The sequence below is a fragment of the Neophocaena asiaeorientalis genome, unplaced genomic scaffold (genome assembly GCF_003031525.2).
Source record: "Neophocaena asiaeorientalis asiaeorientalis breed wild unplaced genomic scaffold, Neophocaena_asiaeorientalis_V1.1 scaffold49, whole genome shotgun sequence".
Classification (NCBI taxonomy): domain Eukaryota; kingdom Metazoa; phylum Chordata; class Mammalia; order Artiodactyla; family Phocoenidae; genus Neophocaena; species Neophocaena asiaeorientalis.
The window spans coordinates 4,251,819-4,274,221 of record NW_020172456.1 but is presented as its reverse complement, the minus strand read 5'-3'; the positions used below and the strand labels follow the sequence as shown (position 1 = coordinate 4,274,221).

The following is a 22,403-nucleotide window of genomic DNA, read 5'->3' as shown; positions in this document are numbered from 1 at the left end:
ATGGAAGGGAGGGAGAGAGGGAGGGAAAGATCCTGTTAAAGTCCGCAGTATATGACTCAACTTCGTTGCCTCTGCTTGTAGGGAGACAACTTTGGTGGTCTATATCATGACTCTGGTGGGCATGGTGGTTTACACATTGACCTTGAACCTGGGACACCTGTGGGTAGTGTTCATCACGGCTGGTGCAATGGGGTAAGTTTCACCTCTAACCTGCTTAACTGGAAAGCTCCACCCATGGTTCCTGAGCTGCCAACATCCTAGGAAGCAATAGGTATCCCTCTGCTGCCTTCTCACTGACCTCCTGAAATGTGGAAATGGTGGCCAGAGGTCATGTTCACTTGTAACACTTTGAAAGCCCACCTGGGACTTCCAGGCCCATCCATGCTGTTGGGATGGACTGTGTCCTTCACAGATCTCTGGGAGGCTAGGAAATATATGGAGTCTTTATTAGCCCTGCTTGGGACAACATGGGCTCAGAGAAAGTACACAGGGCTGGGAATCAGAAAGTGTGGGTCCTGATCTCAGTTTTGCTGTTGACTATCTATTAGACCACAGGCACCTCCCTTAATCACTCTGAGACTCAGTTTCTTCATCTGTAATTTAAGATGAGTGGCCTGCCTTGTGGAGTTGTTGGAAAGAATGAGAGAGATAGCGGATGTGAAAGCAGCAGGAAGTGTGGTGCAGGTGTAAGAGATCAGAGCTGGAATTTTCTGGACTTGATGTATGAGAAAGTGTAGGAAAGGGTACCTCTTCCACAGGGGTCTCTATTCAGCTTCACCTTCCACTTATTTTCCTGTGGGCAGTACGTGTGTGTGTGTGTGTGTGTGTGTGTGTGTGTTTAATGGCTGCGTAGGGGATGGCCTGATTTTCAAGGCATGTCTTGATGGGGAGAAAGAGACTAGGAAAAGGAGTTGTAGGGCAGGAGGTAGGCTCCCTTTTCTCCTCGTTCCGGAAGTTCTCCATCACCTTGTTTCTGTGATCTGGGCTTCAGCTTCTTTATGACTGGCTACCTCCCGCTGGGATTTGAGTTTGCTGTGGAGCTGACATACCCAGAATCAGAAGGCATGTCGTCTGGCCTCCTCAACATGTCTGCCCAGGTAGGCCTCTCATTTCGTGGTGGCCCCAGAGCCGTGGCTCTTTGTTCCCTGCTGGGCTTGTCCGGTGCAGACACTACATTATGGCAGCTCAGCTCCCCCGTGGGCTGGTTGGCTGGCCCCTTGTTTCCAGTCTTCTCTGTGCCTTTGCAGGTATTCGGGATCATCTTCACCGTCTCCCAGGGCCAGATTATCGACAACTATGGAACCAGGCCTGGGAACATCTTCCTGTGTGCGTTCCTCACCCTTGGAGCAGTCCTCACTGGTGAGTCAGGGCCTCAGGACGACATGACGCGCTGACTGCTCGCGGCTTTAGGCTGTTGGCAGCTTGGCACCCGGTGCCTTGATTGATCAGACAGTTGGGTGCTCCTGTACGGCGGGGCAGACGAGAGGGCTTGTTAGGAAGTCTTTGGGGAGGCATTAGCATATTTTGTTGGAGCGAGCTTGGGTTTTGGCCCCGAAAGACCCTTGTTTGAATCCTAGACTGTGACACCGACCTCCATAGCTGTTTGACCTTGGGCAAGTGGACCCACTTCTGGGAGCCCCACTTTCCTAATCTGTAGAATGGGGATTGTTGTGAGGACTGGAGCAATGTGTGCAAACTCCCTGCAAATATCAGGGATCTATAAGTGAAGGGCAGTGTCATCACTGGCTTCTGCCTGTCAGGGACAGCAGTGGTCCCCAGGCTTATCAAGGCTGACTGAACCTCAGATCCCTGGAATATCTGAAGGAGGTGGGATACCTGTGGCCCTTAGGAGAGTGAGGGCTCCCTCTCGTGGATGAACGTGACCATTGCTCTGCTTGGTAACTGCCTCTTTTGCCCTTGCTTCTGCAATCCTGGACCTCAGCATTCATTCGGGCAGATCTCCGGAGGCAGAAGGCAAACAAAGAAGCTCCTGAGAATGTGAGTATGTGGGTAGCTGCTGGGCTGACATCCGGGTCCCGGTTTGCTGAGGCTGCAGCAGCAGGGGTAGGGGGTGCTCCCAGAGTGACGGGTGGCTGTGAGAGCAACTCAGCATCACGCACGTGGAGACAAAGAGTTTCCTTGGGAGCTGCCTCAGCCCTGCTTTTCTGCTGCCCTGTCTGGGCTCTTCTCCTGCTTCCTTCCCTTCTCCTGGCCTCCCTGCTCTGGCCCCCGGAGCTCCTCACTGTGTCACAGTCTGCTGAGCAGCAGCCCCCCCACCCCGCCCCCCACCGGATCCTGAGACACGTCCTCAGGCCCTGGGTCCTCTCCTTTCAGCCTGGGGTTGGTGACTGGAGAGGAAAGGTAACCACCTGGGGCCCCCATTCGGTCATGGTGGTGGTGGCCTCGAGACAGTGGCCCTCTGGGCATGTGACAGCCCCCCAGGCAGTGCCATGGGGATGGAGGGACCGGGGCCAATGGGTTGCCATCAGGGCTCTAAAAGGACAAGTCAGGAAGCAGGAGTTGATGGTCATGGAAGGAGAGAGGACCAGGAGTTTGATCTAGAACAGAAAAGTGTTTCCCATAGCTCTAATTGGCTGGGAAGTATTTTAACCAAAGTGTTAAGTGTCAAGTCCGAGCCAGGATGAAAGGAATTTCAGCTCTAAGAGCGTAGTAGGGTTTTCTTCAAAAACAGAACAAAACACCCAAGACTTATTACAGAGGTAATACATATTCTGTAAAAAAAATAAAGAAAGGTGTACAAAATTTAAAAGTCATCCTGTAATAGCGTCAGCTAGAGATGAGATGCTGTTTTTCTACATTTTCTTATGCATGTCTGTGTCCACATATGATCTATACATATGTATGTTTGTTTTTGTGATACGCGGGCCTCTCACTGTTGTGGCCTCTCCCATTGCGGAGCACAGGCTCCGGACACGCAGGCTCATGGGCCCAGCCGCTCCGCAGCATGTGGGATCTTCCCGGACTGGGGCACGAACCCGTGTCCCCTGCATCGGCAGGCGGACTCTCAACCACTGCACCACCAGGGAAGCCCTATGTATGCATTTTTTAAACAAAAGTGGAATCTTGTTCTATGTGCCTTTTACCTGTTGCGAGTGCTTTATCAGGTCATTAGTCTCTTACAACATACTTTTAATGACTGCACCGTGTTCTAATGACCGCACATGGATAAACATGATTTGTTCAACAGTTTTCCTGTCCGGGAACACTAAGGTTGTTTCTGATTGTTGTTATAAATGATACTGTGATTAATGTCCTGGAGCTGAATCTTTGGACACGTTCTTAAGCACAGTATTTCCCCAAGAAATGGATCAGTGGTCATGCCCATTTTTAAGCTTTGATGTGTATTGCCAGACTGTTCTCTAGAAAGGTACTGTCAATGCTACCAGTGCTCACTGCTCTCGCAGTGTATGAGGCCAACACTGAGTATTTATCATTTTTAAAAACCTTTGCCAATTTTCTAAGGCAAAAATGTCATCTGAAAGAGGTACATTTAGCGCTTTAAGAATACGTGTTGGCAGATGGTTGCTAATCTTTAGTTCCTTACTGTTTGTCCTCTGATCTCACACTCTGGGGTTGGCAGGTAGCAGCAGGGAGCAGGTGGAGGGAGGTGGCTGGGACTGGACATTCAGTGGGGACACGGGGAAAGCCTGAGACAGGAGTGTTATTCTCAGGAGCCTGTGAGAACTGTGGCATCACCACTGTGGAGATGGGTTTGCCCCTGTGCCGTGGATGAGGAAACATGTGATTCGGGACACTTTGGCGAATATATCCTGAGCCTGGGAAAAGGTGCCCGTGATAACAGGATAGGTTTCTCGTGAAAAGGTTTCAATTTGGAATGTGACGCCTTGTGTCAAGTGATATGTGATTTTGCTATGTTCACTTTATAATCTGTATTTCCCTGGGCAGATAAAGGCAAACAGAAGAAAGTAAAGGTCACCTGTAGTCCTAGCGCCAAGAGGTACCCTAGTAACACTTCGTCATTTCCCAGTGTGTTTTCTATGAATATGCTTGTACACGTTGGGTTTTCTACCCTGATTGTTTCCTTACTAGAGCCTGGCAACCTTTCTACACCATTGCACCCCCCAAACCCCGCATCTACGTATATACATTTCCATTTCCTCTCGTTTGCTATTTAGGTTGTTCCCATATCTCACTGTTTTGCAGCCAGATCCTTGTCCACTAGGACCAGGTTTGTTAGTCCAGGATGGAGGTGTTGGCTCGTCCGAATGGACTGTGGGAAATAGCACCGAGTAGGACCAGGAGGCCAGTCCGGTGCTGGTGCTCAGCTTTCGGTGTCCTGGATACTCACTGTGTGTCTCCGCACCTCCCTTGCATCTGGGGGAGCCTGGTGGGATGGCGGGTGTCCAGAGTCATGCTGGGCTAATGCCCAGGGAAGCCAGGGCTGTCAGAGGGCATCCCTGCAACGGCTGTCATTTGACACCCCGAGGTGGTGGGTGTAAGTGGGACCTGCGAACTGTCACCGGGATTCACTCTCAGCTCCAGGTGAATGCAGGGCAGGCAGCGCATCTGGCCAGAGCCGCTCTTTCTTTTGTTTTTACATCTTTATTGGAGTGTAATTGCTTTACAATGGTGTGCTAGTTTCTGCTTTATAACAAAGTGAATCAGTTATACATATACATATGTTCCCATATCTCCTCCCTCTTGCGTCTCCCTCCCACCCTCCCTATCCCACCCCTCTAGGTGGTCACAAAGCACCCAGCTGATCTCCCTGTGCTATGCAGCTGCTTCCCACTAGCTATCTATTTTACATTTGGTAGTGTATATATGTCAGTGCTACTCTCTTTGTCCCAGCTTACCCTTCCCCTCCCCGTGTTCTCAAGTCCATTCTGTATGTCTGTCTTTATTCCTGTCCTGCCCCTAGGTTTTTTTTTTTTTTTTAGGTTCAACATATATGTGTTAGCATATGGTATTTGGTTTTCTCTTTCAGAGCTGCTCTTTCTAATCAGTGAAGTGTGTCATTTTGGTAGAAGGAGCCAGAACTTCTGGCTGGGGGGGTCATGACTGACCTTCATGGCAACAGTCTACATTTGGGTTTCCATTCTTCTTCCAGTTAGTAGTTCTTGGCCACAGAGGCACTAAGCCCTGTTTGATTGTGATTTCAAGGTGATGGCTCTGGAAGAGGCGGGAGTGTGTGCATGAGTGTGTCAGAGAGAGGAGACAGCCTGAGTGGCTGAAGTCGGCCGCTGGCTGCCTGAGTGAGGGCTTCTCAGGGCTGAGGCTGAGCTGGTGCCAAAACGTTAGTAGGATGGAGAACAGGAAGCTGGATCTACTGCTGTTATCTCTGCCACAGGTTGCCCTGAGAGTGTCCTTGGAGAGGGAGCGCCATTTCTCCAGCTGACGTGTCCTGGACGTGCTCCTCCAGCCTCGATGGTGGGGGCTGTGTGGGGCAGGGCCTGTGCACGAGGCCTTGTTGGGAACTGGATGAGCCCCTGATGGAAGAAGCAAAGTGTTCCTAAAATGGCAGACAAATGCCCAAGTTGGCCGCTGGCACCTAGGGGCCTCACAGAATAATCTCCATATATAAATCCCACCCAGTTAACGAGTGTGACCCAGAAGGTCTTCTAATCCTGTGCCATCTGCCCCCAAGAAAACTGAAGACAAACTGACCCAAAGTCTCTTTTTCTATGCGGAAATTATATACACATTATTTTCAGCTGACATATGCCATTAAGCATCCTGCCTTTATAACAGTTCTCTGCTGCAGCTGTTCCACCCGCATGGTAACAGTATTCCTCATCCTGGGGCTGCCCCCGACCGGGGGTGGTCAGCAGTCCTGAGGGAGGTGCAGACCTGGCCTTTTGCACAGCCGCCTGGGGGTCCGTCCAGGTGGGCTGAGGCTGTCAGAAGGGGGAGAAGGGTGAGCAGAACTCAGTGGCACTCGCAGTGAGGTGGCCCGTGGTGGCTGCGGTGTCACAGAAAGCTGCCTTCTTGTGCTTCCTTTGACTCTGTCGTGATGGTGTGTGTGTCTGAGGAGCACACTTGTGGCCGGGCCGGAGCTTCTGTTCCTGTTCCCTTTGTTCGCTGTCGGGGGTGCTGAGTGCCTGGGACTCTGGTTTTCCCCCGCGGATTACAGACTCCCTGGCAGGCAGATGCTCCGGTCGGGGTGGAGTCCCTGCCTCTTCACCTCAAGGGCTGCCCACTTGTTTGCCTTGTAGAAACCCCCGGAGGAAGACGAGAGCAAAACCAGCAAAGCCCCCACTGGTGTATTGGAGGAGCACCTCTGAGAGAGAAAGGTGCTGAGACTCAGGGAACACGGACCACGCCCACCTCTTCAGCCAGCACAGCTCTCCCTCCCAGCACCGCGGGCTTCACCGGAGCAGCTTTTGGAGGGAACCAGGGGGCATAGCTGCGGCTTGGACGGCAGTGCCTCCGCCTGGAACCCACCGCAGAGCTGGTGTCGTCTGCCTGGGGGACACTGCACTTTTCACCACGTGCCGATCGGCTCCCCGCCCCTCCCCCACGTAGGTCTGGGAGCTGGTGGGCGGGGGCAGAGGGAATCCTGGAGTCAGTCCTGGCCGGCTGCCTTGCCTTCCCTCCACCCCATCCCTCGGGAGAGAGCCTGCAAATTATCACGGAAAGAAAGCTTATTCCGGAGGTTAACTTTTCCTAGTGTCTTCAGACCCTTAGGAGCCCAATTCTAAGGAGCAGCAGCTGCTCTGGACGAGGGTCATTCTTGGGCCACCAGACTGACCGCTAACGTTCTGTGGGAGAGAGAACACCATCAGGACAAACCCCTCAGGACTCTGGGACCAGGTTCTCCCGGCTCACGTTGGCGTCTGTCTCCAAACCCTCTTTCCCAAGAGCTGATCAAACCAAACATCAGTAAACTTGACAGAAACTTTGCTGTGGCTGTGAAGAAGCCGGTTTCAGAGAGCTGACCTTCTCGGGATGTGAGGGTGCTTACGAATTTGGGGACTCTGGTCCCTAAACGATTTGGGAATGGAAAGGTTCTTTTCTACAAAAGATGTCCTGGCCTAGGGCCTTGTGTGTGTGTCACTGTCACCTCTGCTGCTGTCATCTGGACGCTGCCCACGTGTTCTCCAGAGGGAGGGCAAGCCCAGCCAACTGTCTGTACCTTTTAGTGAAAACCAACCTGGATACCTTCATCCCTTCGAACTCCAAAACGCTTCTGAGAGATGAAAGGGCAGAAGGTGGCCACTGAACGGGACTCAGGTCTGCTGGGTTAGATAAGTGCATTCCATCTCTGATGGGGACAGTATTTGCATCCCCACCTCTCCCCTCACCCACTTCTTTAATAGCAATAATTTTTTCTCAGATGTTCTGAATTTAAAGATTCCCCTTCATCCAGCCCTAGCTGACCTCTCCTGCTTTGCCTGCTGTCTGGCTCTACTCGTGGGCTTGGGTAGTATTTCCAAAAATAAGACGTCTTGGTCATTTCTCCTGTGTGTTGAGTTCCGTGATCATGACCCCTATGCTGCCCCGGCCTCAGCATATTGGAGCAGCCTGTGTGGCAGCGGTGCTGGGGTGCTTGAGCCACTGCCCGAGGGGAGCCAGGTGTGTGTGTGTGTGTGTGTGTGTGTGTGTGTGTGTGTGTACAGATATTCTGTACATAATAAAAGAAGTTCACACTTCTGGTGGGAGGACTGAGGTAGGGGTGGAGGGGAGGTGGAGAGTGATGGCACCTTACTTTTTGATAAGGAGAAAGTGTTTACTCTTCAGCCCCTTAAAATGTATCAACAAAATGTTTACTGAAACCATTGATTTATTTAAAAAACATAATTAGTATTTTCTACTTGTTAATGTCAGATGTTTTAAGGCAATAAAAGATTCTCCATGTGGTCTGCCTTGTCATGTACTGGGGCAGAGATGGCTTTGGTGGCGGGAGCGGTCTGGAGGGGTGGGGGCTCGGGGTAGAGAAGGTGCTCCTGTGGCCTCCATACCCTGGAAGGTGGTCTTCTGCTGACACAGATACTGCCATCCTAGTGGGTGACTTTTAAAAGATGAGGCTGCAGGGGTGACAGCTGGCCTTTGTGGGGGACTGCAACTCAACGTCTGACATGTGACGGGGACTGCTTTCCCTACAGCATCCAAAGAAGACAGTTCAGCTGAGTGTGCCTGCTGCCCAGAGAGCCCACTGTGGTTTCTGGCTCTACCTCAAAGCATGGCTGGAATGTTTGTTCTATAATCAGAGCAGTCACTCACCAGGTCGCGCTGGCCGGAATCCAGTTTTGTCCTTTGCAGTTCTTCTGAATCGTCCCCCTTCCTGCCACTCTTCCCTTTGCGATTGCATTTACCTTATGTGTGTTACGTGAGTGGGCTGCAACAATCAGTTTCCTGGACACTTCTTCTGCAGAGAGTTGCACTGTGTCTGTGGCATTCTGGCTCCGTATCTGCTAGCAGTTCTTAGGTGGAGAGACAACACTATGATTCCACTTTAAACCACCTGGGAAGGGAGCCTAGCCTGGGCTGTTAGAGAAATCTTATACCCATAGTGTCTGCCAATACTCTGTATCATGTTTTTAGATCTTTCGGGATCTTGTCTTTATTTATCTGGAATCAGGTTTCTGTGGTGCATGCCTAGAGGATCCACATACTCTTATGCTTTCATCCATTCCTTTCTTAGGTGGGCTCCCTGTGGACCTCCATTCATGTTAACGTTCTGTAAGATCATTCCTTTTCTTACTGCCTCCTACAATAGCTGGTAAAGGAAAGATGGTTCGTACACTGAGCTATTTTTCCAGGTGGGGACGTGAGGCCTGGAATCATAACAACCACTTTTGGCACCATAATCATCATAAAGGAAGCCAGCCTGTGGATGAAGCCAATGTAGGAGGGTAGAGCCAAAACAATCCCAGAGAAATAGAGCTCGGTCCTGATCAAGCCATTCCTGAAGCCTGTAATCCTTTCAGTTTTGTGAGCCAATGTTACCTTTATTAGTTAGCTAGGTTAGGGAAGATTTTCACCTAAAGAGCCTTAACTGACTGAGAATTCCCAACTGAAGTATCAACTTCAAGCTTCCTGTCAGGCGCTCACAAGCCCCCTGCCTCCCTTCCATCTCCTATCTTCCACTCCCTAACCTCACCATTCTGTAGTTACAGTGATTGTAGTCCTTCAACAAGACTAGCTGCTGCTCCCTCTGCCCTAAATGCGCACCTCACATCTTAAGACATATGATCCCTGCGATTCAAGTCTCAACTCAGATCCCAACTCCTCAGGGAGGCTTTTCCCGATGATCTAAGTTGTGCACCTCCCTCCCCTTCCTGATCACAGTACCTTGTTTTCTAGAGTTCTTATCACTGTCTGGAGTTGTTCTTTCAGGTATGGGCTTGTTGATAGTCTGTCTCCTTGACTACAGGGACATTGCCTGGGTCATTCATCTGTCTTTCCCAGGTGTCCGGCATGCAGTAAGTGTTCAATAAACACTTGGTTGTGTTTAGATGGCAGCAGTCTGCTCCAGTGCCTTGTCCTTGGGCCCCAGTGTTCTTCTTTTCATGGTCATACGGCTGTTTCTTCTATGCTGCCTGGTTCTGCTTTCTCAAGAATCTGTTTCTTCCTTGGGAAGAAAACAAGAGAGGGTCCTGACTGTTCAGCTGTGAACTCAGAATCTTTAAGGTGGGGGTGGAGAGGAGGAAGATTTGACTTCACAAGAAATGAGCAAGGGACAAAAGGCAGCCAGGTTTGCCTGAGTCTTGAGTTGTCCTACTCATGGTATATTTGATCAGCAGAAAGCTGTGATTCTCCTCTGCTAGGCCTCAGACGAGGGGCAGGAGTGCTCTGGGCTTAGGGGAGGCCAAAGTACGAGGACTGATCAGAGCAGAAGGTTTTTCTATTTATTACAAATCTCATTACACAAATACAGCTGACCGGAAGGTCTAAAAACAGCCCAGACTCTTCCAACCCTGATCCACCTGTAGGCACAAGGGTAAGGAGCCATGCTCACTTGCAGGGGAGCCCCTCTTCTTAGAAGAGCTGCCTGTCCCTTGGATGGTTCAGAGTCCTGGGTCCAGCAGCAGAGAGGAGCCCAACTTGGGTTGACACCCCCTCGAAGCAGCCCTTGGTGGCAGCTGCTGTGGGTGCGGCAGCAGCTTTAAGTTTCACAGTTCACGTGTTCCCACCATACAAGTCAAATCGTCGGGTGAAAATAAAAGGAAGAAAGCAGAAGGCTGGAAAAGGGGTCCTGGAAGAGGCTGCGGGTAGGGGAAGGGCACACAGTGGGCTTCGGATGTGCCGGCGATTCCTTGATTTGGATGGAGGTACAGAGTATTCATTTTCAAATGATTCTTTAAATGGTACATACATTTAAATGGCACCGACTTGCCGTAGGCATATTTAAATATCTTAAAACGTTTTAAATTAAAGAAAAAAAAGGAAAGGACTAGAAGTGGAAGATGGAGCAGAAAAGAAATTTAAGAGCAAAGAGGGTGAAGGAAGAGGCTGGCAAAGGTGGAAGATGAAGTCTCGGACGTGGTGATGTTGGCCTCAGTTTCTCTTCTTCTGTCTGGATCCTGGTTCTGCTTCTAGGTACCGGAGCCCCACTAGCATTCCCAGGATTGAGAAACCTTAATACAGAGACAAGATTAGTGGCTGACATAAGCACGGCACTTTCTTATACTGCTTGTATGAGGCTCGTCCCTAGGGCTGGGACAGCTCCTGCAGGAGTTCTAGGGTCACTGGATGCTTACTTGCCACCATGAGGGGTGCCAGGACGCCAATGGTGGGAGCTGCGGTCCCATATACAAACAACTCAGAGAGGAAGTGCCCCAGGGCGAGGAGGAAGGTCCAGAGCGTGATGTGGTAGAGCCTACAGCGGAGCAGACAGAGATGGGACTGAAGGTACAGCTTGTTCAGTGCAGAGGAAAAGCAGTGATCAGACTTGAAACACACAAATCAAAACCCAGGAAATGACTATGGCTAAAGAAAAAGGAGACTTGGTCCTGGGAAAGACCTGGCTGCTTGATCACATCAATTTATTCACATCTAGGGCAAAATTGAAGATTTCAACTGCTAAACTGAGAGGGGAATGGTCCAGGCAACCAGAGGGCCTCCGCAAGTCTTACTTAGCAAGGTGGTGAAGCCAGCAATAGCAAAGCAGAGTGCAGTATGGCAATCGTAGGCACTGTAGACAATTCTGGACCAATCATGCTTACGTATTCTACTTACTCAAATTGGCTTGACTCTAGTCCAAGCCCGCCTGGCAGATGTTTGGCCAGGGGCTGGTCAGTGCTCATATGATGGATGCCATAGAATGAAGGGCATGTGTGGGGAAAGGGTAGCAAGGACCTTTCTGGGGCCTTTAGATGCTCTCGCAACGTGGGGTGGATATTTTGCATCTTAACCTGCAAGATGGTCAGATGGAGGACACGGTGACAACCTCATGGGAAGAGAACTTGTTCCATGGCTTTGACAAGGAGGTGGAGAAGAGAGAGGTTACAGGATGACCGACCACTTAGATTGCTGGTACCTTTTTTTTAACTATGAAATTTTAAAAATTAAGAAATACTTCAAATATACAAAAAACATCTGAATATTTTGACATTTTTGCTTCAGATACTTTTTTTCTAAGAAATAAAATATTCGGATTTCAGTTAAAGCCTCCTGTGTGTCCTTTTCCCACCCTGATCCCATTCTTCTGCCTCCTTTTCCCCAGAAGGAATATCTTAAGTTTGATTTTTATCATTCCTGTGCATGTTTTTATACACTTAGTAAATACGTATGTATGGGAGTTGTCTTTTTTTTTAAGTGAAAGCAGGTTTATTTAGAGATATACACATTAAATAGGCAGAATTTCTGAGAACAGACTGTCTCAGAAAGTGAGAGCAGCTGGGAGTTGATTTTGAGTTTCCAGTTAGGGAGGGAATAGAATCAGAGTGCATATCAGAAGGCCTTGGACCAAAGTCCCAGGCTTTCAAAAAACGCTGGAAACAGAAGTCAGCATTTGCAGCTGTCCTGTGTTGAGTGAAGGGGACATGAAAGGGTAAAGAGGTAAAGGTAAGTCTCAGCTGTCTCTCCTCATCCCCAAAGCACAGCGAGCAAAAGACATACCCCTTACACTTGACAGCAATTCTTCATCATGGTAAAGGCCTTTAAAATGATTATTCAGCCCTTACTTCCCCCCAGTCACCCTGAGAGGCAGAACAGATATACCAGTCTCATTTTATACATGAAGTGACCGAGATGCAGAGAAGGTCTATAATGAACTTGCTGCTACAAAGCTAGTTACCAATAGAACTGAAACCAGAGCCTATTTTCTTGTTTTCATTCTCGGGCCCCAGGCTGTTTCCACTAAACTGCACTGCTTCCAAAAATACGTGTCAATCTAGACCAAGTAAACCAGTTTCAGGTTCAAAAATATGAAAAAATAAAGCTGGAGAGATCGCAGTGCTAATAGCCCTGCTTCAAATCCCACTTGAGTCAGTCTTCCTCAATTTAAATTAGTTGGGTCTCTTATATGTAGATCTACAGAATCAGCAATGAAAATCACTGCTTCCCAGGGCTACAAAGAGGAGACTTAATCAAGGCCATGTGGATGGAAGCATCTGGCATAATAAGAGGGGCTCAATAAATATCATTATCTCCTCTCTTGCCCAGATGCTGAGAGTCTCGGTAAGACAAAAATATTTTAGTATGAAGCTGGTGTTCTGGTGGCCTCACCTGGGGACCTGAGCAAACTTTCCACCTTGACTGTGGTGATGACTGCTGTTGGGAAGAAAGCTCGAGCCCCCTCCAGTGGCCGGCACGGGTTACAACATTATCTAGACCAGAGGCTGTGATTGCTTGCAACTGTTCCACATTAGTCCATGTGAGTCCCCTGAAGAGGCAGAATACAGGAGTCCTGGGTTCTCTGTCACCCCCACCTCCTGACTCTGTATAAAGCATACAACCATTTAACTGTGGGCTCATTTTTATCATGGATCGTGATTTCTGTTCATTCCTGCTTCTCAAGGAGGAATGTTAAGAATAAGGTATGTCATGGCCTCTCTAAAAAGAGCACACTACCTCTTTAGTAGAAGAAAGGCTGACTCTTTAGTAAAGAAGTAGAGGGGTATGACGCAGGCTACTGGATCATGACATAACCAGTTTGCTATGTCAGTTTCAAAGAATTTTCAAACTTTAAAGACCTTCAGACCTATTATGTTTTTTAGGCCTGGAAGGAATGGAACCTATTAACCTTTTATTATCCACATCCAAGGCTAATGTATCAAAATTAACGGGTCTCCAAGAGAGGACCAGAGCGTGTACGCTTAGCACCTGATTTCCAACAGAAGGCAGCTAACGCTCTTCCCTTTCTTACGTACATCTTGTTGTGAATGTCGATGGCGCAGAGGCAGCGAATCACTGATGAGAGTAGCGTCCAGATTCCAAAGGTCCGAGCTTGGAGGCCATTCACTGTGCAGCAGAAAAAAGCAAGAGTGTTGAGAAGGGAGGGTCAGGGTTCCCTCCAAACTCTTCCTACTTCACTGAAGGAGGCAGGGAGCTTAGGCCTGAACTCCCCTTGGCTGGGCACAGAGGAGGCTCTGGTGCTACACATGGGAACTAGAAGGAATGGAAAGAATTCCAGAATGAGAACTGGCTCAGCTCCTCTTCAAACGCCTACAGTTGGGTGGGTGAGTTCCAAGAGTAGGAGCCCAACAGACAGCCCACTTAGGCAGTAACTCCTGGTTGCAGTAGTTTACGGCTCTGCCCTGGAAGCCGCTCTGGTGTTGGCGAAGCCCAGTGAGCCTGGATCCGGACAGGTTTGGGGGAACGTGGTGGAGAGTGGTTCTGTCAATACAAGATGCCTAGGAGGTCAGCAGACTTTCAAGGCTGATACAGGAGATAACTCAGAAATACTGGGCTCCATCTAGATGCCCACACTTGGTCTTTAAGAGACCCAAGTCCCTGGGTCTGCTGAATCTTATGTGAACGAAGCCCTAACCAGGCTGGTTTCCTGTGCATGTGGGAAGGGAACAAAACACTGTTTCTTTGGCGTTTGCTGGGGCCACTCTGCTTTTGCTAGCTTCATTCTGGCACTGCTGTATTGTCCTGAGTATGGATCACAGTCCATCATAACAGTGCTTCTTGACCCTGGACATTTATTAGAACCAATTGAAGACATTTTATAAAACTACCAAGACCTGGGTACCAGAACAGTTAAATCATACACTCTGGAGGTGGGCCCAGGGCCCACCTGGTATTTTCTAAAACCTCCCTGGCCTTGGTGATATTAATGTACTGGCATTGATCTAAGGCATCCAGTAGTGGGGAGGGGGAATACCAAAACGGTGAAAGCAGATACTTTCTTTGCTGGTCTACTGAGCAAGAGAAATTTTAAAGGACAACATTGACAACTGAAAGGTCTTTCAGGATTTTGCTTTAAGGATTTTTCAGCCTTTGGGAAACCAGACGGCAATACCAAATTCACAACCTTGAAGACCTTTAGATGGTAGTAAGGTGAGAAAAAATTCCATATACCAAACAAATATCTAACGGTTAGCCCTGGAGGGCAACATTCTTTATAAAGCATTTTGATAGCTCTTCTGATTAAAAGGCAGGAAATTTCTCTAGTGAATGAGATATAGAAGTGGAATATCTCACCAATCCTAACTAAATTAGGCATCAGGTGAAATTCTACGGGATGCTCTGGTGTCCTGCTATGATCAGAAAAGTACCAGGACAGCCCCCACGTCATGAGGGAGGAGGCATTTTCTACCCCTGGGCTTCTCTGTGTCAACTTTAAATTCAAAGGGCTAGACCAGACAACCTTTAAACCCTGTGAATCTATACAGGGTTCCTGGAGCATCTGAGAACTGCACTGGTGCATGAAAAGTGGAACTATCCTGCCCACTTTTCCAGGTTCTTTACACCCATTGTATTTGAGCCTTGTTCAAAGTGAGCCTTAGCCTACTTAGTTTCATTTTATACTCAGATATTAGAGAAAAATGAGTTAGGTCAGAGCCTGAATCTGGGTTAGCTATAAATGTGACACAGAATTGTCAGCTACTGTGAAATGGTGCCACAGCTCAAGCCTCCCCACACATCAGTGCAACAAAGTGCAAGCTTAAGTGTGCAGACACTCTCAGCAGAGAGGCTCAGGACACTGGGAGAGGCCACCATGCGCCCGCGGAAGTTCAATTTGGGAGACCAACTTGGAGGGATTTGGGATATCTTCTCAGGTCTATGTCACGGTTTGAGAAGACCTTGGATTAGTAATTCTCCATCTGCAACGTAGGGTATAAACCATGTGCGCCATCTGATTTCTGAAAGGGGGCTGAGCTAATATGAAAAGCTCTTTATGGTTTTCTAGTCGGGCACCACAGAATCACCAAGAACTGTTTCCTCACTTGCCCTTGTAATGCTTTTTGTACAGACTAGCTGCCTAGGGCAGTGTAAAATGAATGAAAAGGTATTCAGAGAAGCTTGGGGGAAAAAAGGACCAAGTGTTATCCACCACGTCTCTTACTCTATTGGCTGCCTAAGGCTAGATTAGGCAGCATCAGATACACCTGGGAAGTCTTTAAAAAAGACTCCTGGGCCCCACCCAGGGGGTGAAAGGTTCAGTAAGTAGGTCTGGAGAGGGAAATGGCCACCTGTGCTTTGTTTGATTTTAGTTTTTCTAGGTTATTCTAATGTATAGCCAGACGTGGGAACCACAATTTAAGCCACTCCCACAAAGGATGCAGGTCTTTGCTTTCTTACCGAGGTCTGGCTTGCCAGTGTAGAGCTTTTCATAGAGAAAGGTGTGGTCTCGGAAGCTCTGTAGCGTGTTCCCCATGGCGATGATGGACACCATAACCAGCCAGCTTCGTAACACATTCAGGAACCGGCTCATGGCTCCCCTCAAATCTGAGAGGGCTTTTTGCTTTGGAAACAAAGGCAAAGGGCACGAGACAACAGATGGTTAGTGTACTTCAACCATAAGCTCACTCTCCTCTGTAGTTAACCTGTGTCCCACCCATGAGGCTGTACTAAGCTTACTTGATCAATCATTTCATAAACTCCTCTCCAAGTACCTGAGGCTCATCCACTCCCAGTTACCCTTCACAGGGTTGGCACACTGCCTTTGAATATCTACCTTAATCAAAGTGTGCCGACCTTTACCCAGAGTGAAAAACGCTAAATAATGCAGTGGGTAAAAATGACAAAACCAGTGGAAAAAATGGAGAGAAGGAAGGGAACAGGAGAAAGGGAGGTGTACAAATATCACTATAAAGAAGTAAAATGGACTTCGGTGTAAGACTTACAGAAATTGGTCTCAATATTTAGTCATACTAATAGTGGTGAGTCAACAGTATACTTTGCAATAAGTAGCACGGTGCTTATTTTTGTCTAAGAAATTTCTCCAAAAATATTAGCCTAAATCAGAACTCTCTTCTCTCGGCTGGAATCAGTCCCCTGGGATCTTTACTTCTAGCCTGGCGTTTCATGTCATTCCTTTGTAATGCAAGTGGCTCAAAGGTGACTATAAATCTACTAACAGATACCTGCCTGGCTACTGGTGACAGATCCTTCCAAGCACAGAAAAGCCTTGTACATTTGAGTGGAATCTATGGTGTGAGGGCAATATTTACATCCTTAAGTTTTCTCTACTGTGGTTCTCAGGTACACCATCCTCCATGAACTAGGAGAACAATCTAAAAATAAATAAATTGTGGTGACTTGAGAACTAGTAAGAAAATTATATGGAGAAGGAAACAGCAATGTTGGTGTTGGGTTAGCTAGTACAATAGCTAACAGTTATTGAGCACCCGTATATGCCATGCACTGTGCCAAGAACCTACCATATATTATCTCATTTAATCCTTAAGGTGGATAGACACTTAATATTTCCATTTTACAGATAAGGGTTGGCACAGAGAGGTTAAGTGACTTGCTTGAGGTTACACAGTAATAGATGGCAGAGCTGAGATACGAAGCATGGTCTGTTGGTCTATATGTTGCAAGACTGTCTCACTGTTTGAGAATATTTTGATGAAGTTTCCATTTTTGAGGAAGACAAGCATACCACAGCCTCTTCTGTCTTCAACTTGTATAGAAAATACCATCAGGTCATGTACTTTTTGTTTAAAAAACAAAACCTTAGATCAACCCTTGCTGAGCACTCAGCTTGGTTTAAGTAAAAACCATGTAGATAAAAAAAATCTTATCATGGAATTGCTTCTTGCCATCTTCGTTATGTTTTCTTGGCCCATGGTTTATCTGTTGTCAGGTTAATTTCTTGGGCCTGAAGTGGCGATAAATTATCAGGCTTCCTTTGTCACTTCGGCAGTAGATGTTTCGTTATGTTCCTACACTACCCAGCTGAAACAGATATTAAAGTAAGCAATGGCTCAAGACAGTGTGAAGCACCAAAAAACAGAGTCCTAGAGGAGGAAGGGTCAATGGGTGAATCGCTCAGTGAAAATGGGTCACAAAAGTGGACTCTGTCCAAGTCCAGAGAGAATGGGGTTCTACTGGAATCACAAGCAGTTACAGCATGGGCCAAGATGTGCACACTCCCCTCCCCTGCCATCCTCCTTGTTTTCTCACCCTCCTTCAGCAGGAGACTCAGGCTCTCTCAGGGTCAGAAAAGCCGCATGGATGGCCTCCCTCTTTGACAGAACATATGCCTGTTTCACAGAAGCTCTCAGAAACCCCAGCAGATAGCTGATGAACAGAGCCTGAGCACTCTTCCGAACTGCTCTGCCAATCCCTCAGCACAATTTCCCTAAAGCTTTGGAGGGCCCCCTAGAGCATCCAACACCCATTCTCAAATTTTGCCCTGGCCCAGGCCAGCAAAGGTGTGGTGTTTAGTAGAGTTGGCAGTGAGAGGTTCCTTTCTTGGCCCTACCATTTAGTAGCTGTGTGACCGTGGGCAAGTAATTTACACTTTACAGCCTAGGTTTCCTTACCTGCAAAATGGAGATTAAAAATACCTATCTCAAGGGTTATTATAAGAATTACATGAGAAAGTAAAGGTTCCTCGCACCGTGCTAGGCTCAGAGTGGCCGCTCATTCGTTCATCCATTCACTAGTTCCGAACCTATCAAGCCTTCTTCATCTTCCCAGCTCCCTCTTCTCTTGGTCTCTGGAACCTCTTTTCCCCCACAAGGTGGCCTCCCTGGTATCTTCCTTCTATCCCACATCCATTTTTCCAGACTGTCCGGATCCTCTCCATCAGATGCCACACAGACACCTACCTCTTCTCCCCCACATTCACCTTACCTAGCGATTGGACTCCCAAGAACAGCAGCAGCAGCAAGAGCAAGAAGCTTCCTCAGCACAGTTCCAGCCCTGAATCCACCTGAACCACTTGTCCCCGCCCCCACTCTCAGCCCGTCTCCAGGATTGGGTCGTTTCCATCAGTCCTCGCTCTGATTGGCTGTTCTGGTTCTGCTCGAGCAGGAGATGGGGCGTGAACCCCTTCACTGCCAATCAGCAGTTGCCGCTGCCCAAGCCACACCCCCGGTACGCCGCTCTTGCAGTGACCCCTCGTGTTGAGCGTGGCGGAAGAACTCCAGGTTCGGAGCCAATCTTTTTGCGGCGGAGGTAAAAAGAGCGGAAAAAAGAAGTCAAGACTTCTGCGGAAAGCAGGGCCCTGCGCCTGCGCCGCGCGGTGGTGACGACAATTGTCCGCGCCCGAAGCCGAGCGTTTTCCGCGCCGGGTGGCGGGCGCCTGCGCAGTGGCTCCGAGCGGGCGGTTGCTTGTTGGTTGTTGTAGTAACGGGGGAAGCAGCGGTCGGCGGCCGCCTTGAGCCGGGCTGGGGAAGGAGGAGGGAGGTAGGCGCAGAGCGCTGTCCCCACCTGCCCGGCCCGAGCCATGGGCAGATGAAACAGGTAAACGCCTGCGCCAGCGCACTCCTCTACCCGACGGAGGTGCGCTCCCAAGTCTGGGCAGGCGCCATCCGCTGCACTTCTCTCTCAGAGTCCGGGAGCAGCTGCTGGCTTCCGGGCGCGCTGGGCTGAATCTCTGCGGCGGAGTCTCCCGCGTCCTTACTGTAGGGAGCATCTGAGGACCTACCTGGATTGGAGTGAGCCGGGGGTGGGACTGAGGGCCCGATCCCTTTAGGGCGAGGACGCTCCTTGGGCGAGTGCCCTTAATCTTCTTCCGATCGCCCTGTCTCTCCCTGCTCTGCTGGCAGCCTAGGACAGGTTGGCATCCCTTCCTCGCTTGGAGGTTTTGTTTGTTTTGTATTAATTTAAGGGACTTGCAACATTTTGGGAAATACTGAGAGGTCCCGTTGGGGATACTCGGAAGAACGCCTTTGAGATTGTTAGATATTGCCCATTTCGCTGAATATGTGTAAGGATCGTTATCGGAATTGGCATTTTTTGCCCTGTTTACGTTCTTATCACATATATTAATGCATGGAAAATTAGGTTTGGAAAGATTGACAGTAAATGGTTATCTTTGAGTAATGGGATTATGGTCATTAAAACATTTTCATTTTCTTTACCTGTAATTTCTATTCCATCCAAAAAGACACGCAATGAACATGTACCTTTTCTCTATTAAAAATATTTTAAGTTAGAAATATGGTAATTTTAATGTCTATTTGATATTTGGATCATAGTTTGTGATTTTTAGTAAGGGCGAATAATTTTTGAGAGTGTGGAAGGACAGTTGTTTTTTTTTTCCCAGCTATTTATGACCTTGATTCAGCAGAATATATTCATTTTTTCGTTTAGTGGTTGAATTTGTTTTAGCGGAAACATGAGAGTATTTTACCTGTGCTTGGCATAGTATCTAAAGAAATGTTTGCAAGGATCTTAATACTTGCGTTTTTATTTTTAACTCACGTCAGGATTTTCTAGCAAGGAATCTATGTTTTAGGCAATCAGCCACCTACCTCAGACTTTCTTAAGTAAGTGTATCCTTTTGCTGCACGTTAGATTTAGTATGTAAAAGAAAAACGAGAAACTGAAACTTCACAGCAGCTCTTCAAATACAGAGGACAGACAGTATGTTTGAAAAAAAAATCTTGATTTTTGTGGCATTTGTGAAGCACTGTGAGAGAAGGTAAGTCTCTAGGTTTGACACTATTTAGGTAAATAATTCATTTTCATTACTTGGAAGATCATCGGCAGTAATGAACAAAAAGACAACTGCATTGTGTTTCAGGTCATTTGGCTTTCTTGCAGGAATCTGTGCCACCCAAATTGTATGATCCAGTGAATCTGCAAGGAAAGGTCTCTGAGGCCTCCGTCTGCTGACTGCATGACAAACTCTAAAGGAAATGCCAGTCGTGATGGCCCGGGACCTGGAGGAAACAGCAGCATCCTCAGAGGATGAGGAGGCGGTAAGCCAAGAGTAAGTAATAGCAAGCCTGCTTTTGACCCTTTGCGTTCAGGATGGAAAATAGTTCTCTTTTACTCAAATCCTCTTTTACCCAATATCCTTCCTTTGGTGTTGTCTGACTCTGGTTTTAGTTTTCATACATGGTCTAATTCAAGATCTTATTATTGGGTGACCATCAGCTATCTGAAATGAGATAAGGCTCTGTTTCTGGGTTCATGAGTGAACATCGGCTCTAGATGTTGCAGGTAGTAGCTCTTAGTCAACTCTTGATAAGAGCTCCTAACATAGGAGATTTTGAAATTTTTAGATATTGAAGAAAAGTAGGTCTCTCAATTCTGTGACATTGGGTATTTTCTCAGAAGCCTTTAGGATGATAGAATGATGATAATAAGAAGTTATTTGAGGGCTTCTCTAGTGGTGTAGTGATTAAGAATCCACCTGCCAAGGCAGGGAACATGGGTTCGAGCCCTGGTCCGGGAAGATCCCACATGCTGCGGAGTGGCTAAGCCCATGCGCCACAACTACTGAGCCCACGTGCTGCAACTACTGAAGCCCACACGCCTAGAGCCCGTGCTCCACAACAAGAGAAGCCACCGCATAAGAAGCCCACGCACCGCAACAAAGAGTAGCCCCCGCTCGCCGCGGAAGCCTGCACGCAGCAACGAAGACCCAACACAGGCAAAAATAAATAAATTAATTAATTAAAAAAAAAAAAGAAGTTATTTGAGTAAGTGTGGAGCAGGACATTAGAATTCTGTAGCCTGTGCTGAGTCTGTTGAGACACATGGCTTTCCTGAGTTCTTTTAGATAAGAGTCAAGTTTCTTCATTGCTGGATTCTCATAGTAATATAAATGAATGATAGTGATAAGTGTAGCTGCTATAGGTGATGGTAAGAGCTTTAACTGCTGTATCTCATTTAATCTAAAAATGTTATTATTCCCACTTTATTAAGTTCAGCCCCACAAATATCAAAGAACTTCCTCAGGGATGCACAGAGAGTGATAAATTGAGATTCAGACCTAGCTTTCCTGGACTTTGAAGCACTTAGATGTTTTGCCTCCTTTAACATTAATTATTACTTGCACAGAGAATAAAGAGAGAATCTGGCTTAAAGGTAACATTAATTTTTAAGATTCTCTGTATAAGTCCACTAGGATTCATGTGCTATGTAACCTGAAAAGTGGGGATGATATCTCCCAGGACGTTTTTTTTCTCTCTTTTTACAATTTATTTATTTAATTTATTTATTTTTGGCTGTGTTGGGTCTTCATTGCTGCACGTGGGCTTTCTCTAGTTGCGGCGAGCTGGGGGCTACCCTTCATTGCAATGCGCGGCTTCTTACTGTAGTGGCTTCTCTTGTTGTGGAGCATGGGCTCTAGGCGCACAGGCTTCAGTATTTGTAGCACGCAGTCTCAGTAGTTGTGGCGCGCGGGCTCTAGAGCACAACCTCAGTAGTTGGGGCGCACGGGCTTAGTTGCTCCGCGGCATGTGGGATCTTCCTGGAACAGGGATCGAGCCCATGTCCCCCGCATTGGCAGGCAGATTCTTAACCACTGTGCCACCAGGGAAGCCCCTCATAGGCTGTTTTTGGGGGTATAGTTAGGATCAAATAGAATAATGTGTATGAAATTACTTTTAAATGATAAAGTGCCATACAAATGTTAAGGCATTATTTTTATTGGATTTTATATTGAATTTAAAGTGTATTTCTTATTATAAAGTAGAAGATTACATTATTTAATGTAATTTGAAAAAAAATTATTGAAGCATTAGTAAAGCTTTGGGGAAAGGCTTCTCATCACTATTAGATCATAAAAAATAATACAGATTTGATATTATATTTGGGTCATTCTCATTCAGGATAATTAAATGGATAATTCTCTCTTGTCACTTTGCCTTCTTGTGACTTTTTGTTTTCTGTGTGCTGCCTCTTACCCACTTCACAAAAATTTTAACTTCTGCTTCAAACATCAGTCTTTCTGATTCAAGATCTTTTACTTCATGACTGTCGCTTTTATTAGTGGTCTTATAGGTTGGACCCAACAAGTATTAGGTTGAACTGTATGAAATTGCTATTTTGGTAGGTCAAAAACAGTCAAATATTGAGAATTGTAGGTGGTTCAACCTAATATTTTAGTAAGCACT

At 47.4% G+C, this 22,403-nt stretch overlaps 3 protein-coding genes across 5 annotated transcripts in view; 2 read left to right on the top strand and 1 right to left on the bottom strand.

Annotated features, from left to right (window-relative positions):
• Positions 1-7,842, top strand: part of FLVCR2 (FLVCR choline and putative heme transporter 2) — a 60,001-nt gene extending 52,159 nt beyond the window's left edge. The window contains exons 6-10 of the mRNA XM_024737783.1: positions 82-192; positions 992-1,097; positions 1,248-1,359; positions 1,943-1,998; positions 6,198-7,842. Of these exons, the coding sequence (XP_024593551.1) occupies positions 82-192; positions 992-1,097; positions 1,248-1,359; positions 1,943-1,998; positions 6,198-6,266 (454 nt within the window). The 3' untranslated portion in view covers positions 6,267-7,842. The remainder of the gene's footprint in view (positions 1-81; positions 193-991; positions 1,098-1,247; positions 1,360-1,942; positions 1,999-6,197) is intronic.
• Positions 7,843-9,811: 1,969 nt separating this feature from the next.
• Positions 9,812-18,422, bottom strand: ERG28 (ergosterol biosynthesis 28 homolog). Of its 3 annotated transcripts, XM_024737785.1 has the most exons (5): positions 18,184-18,422; positions 15,679-15,841; positions 13,299-13,389; positions 10,686-10,804; positions 9,812-10,562 (listed from the first exon to the last, which is right to left on the bottom strand). In XM_024737785.1, the coding sequence occupies exons 2-5, from the start codon at positions 15,809-15,811 to the stop codon at positions 10,483-10,485; spliced, it is 423 nt and encodes a 140-aa protein (XP_024593553.1). In that variant the 5' UTR covers positions 15,812-15,841; positions 18,184-18,422; the 3' UTR covers positions 9,812-10,482. The 3 variants fall into 3 exon arrangements, with proteins under 3 accessions (XP_024593553.1, XP_024593554.1, XP_024593552.1); XM_024737786.1 differs by lacking the exon at positions 10,686-10,804; XM_024737784.1 differs by lacking the exon at positions 9,812-10,562 and having other exon boundaries at positions 10,575-12,811.
• Positions 18,423-18,559: 137 nt separating this feature from the next.
• Positions 18,560-22,403, top strand: part of TTLL5 (tubulin tyrosine ligase like 5) — a 306,995-nt gene continuing 303,151 nt past the window's right edge. The window contains exons 1-2 of the mRNA XM_024737788.1: positions 18,560-18,795; positions 20,101-20,269. Of these exons, the coding sequence (XP_024593556.1) occupies positions 20,196-20,269 (74 nt within the window). The 5' untranslated portion in view covers positions 18,560-18,795; positions 20,101-20,195. The remainder of the gene's footprint in view (positions 18,796-20,100; positions 20,270-22,403) is intronic.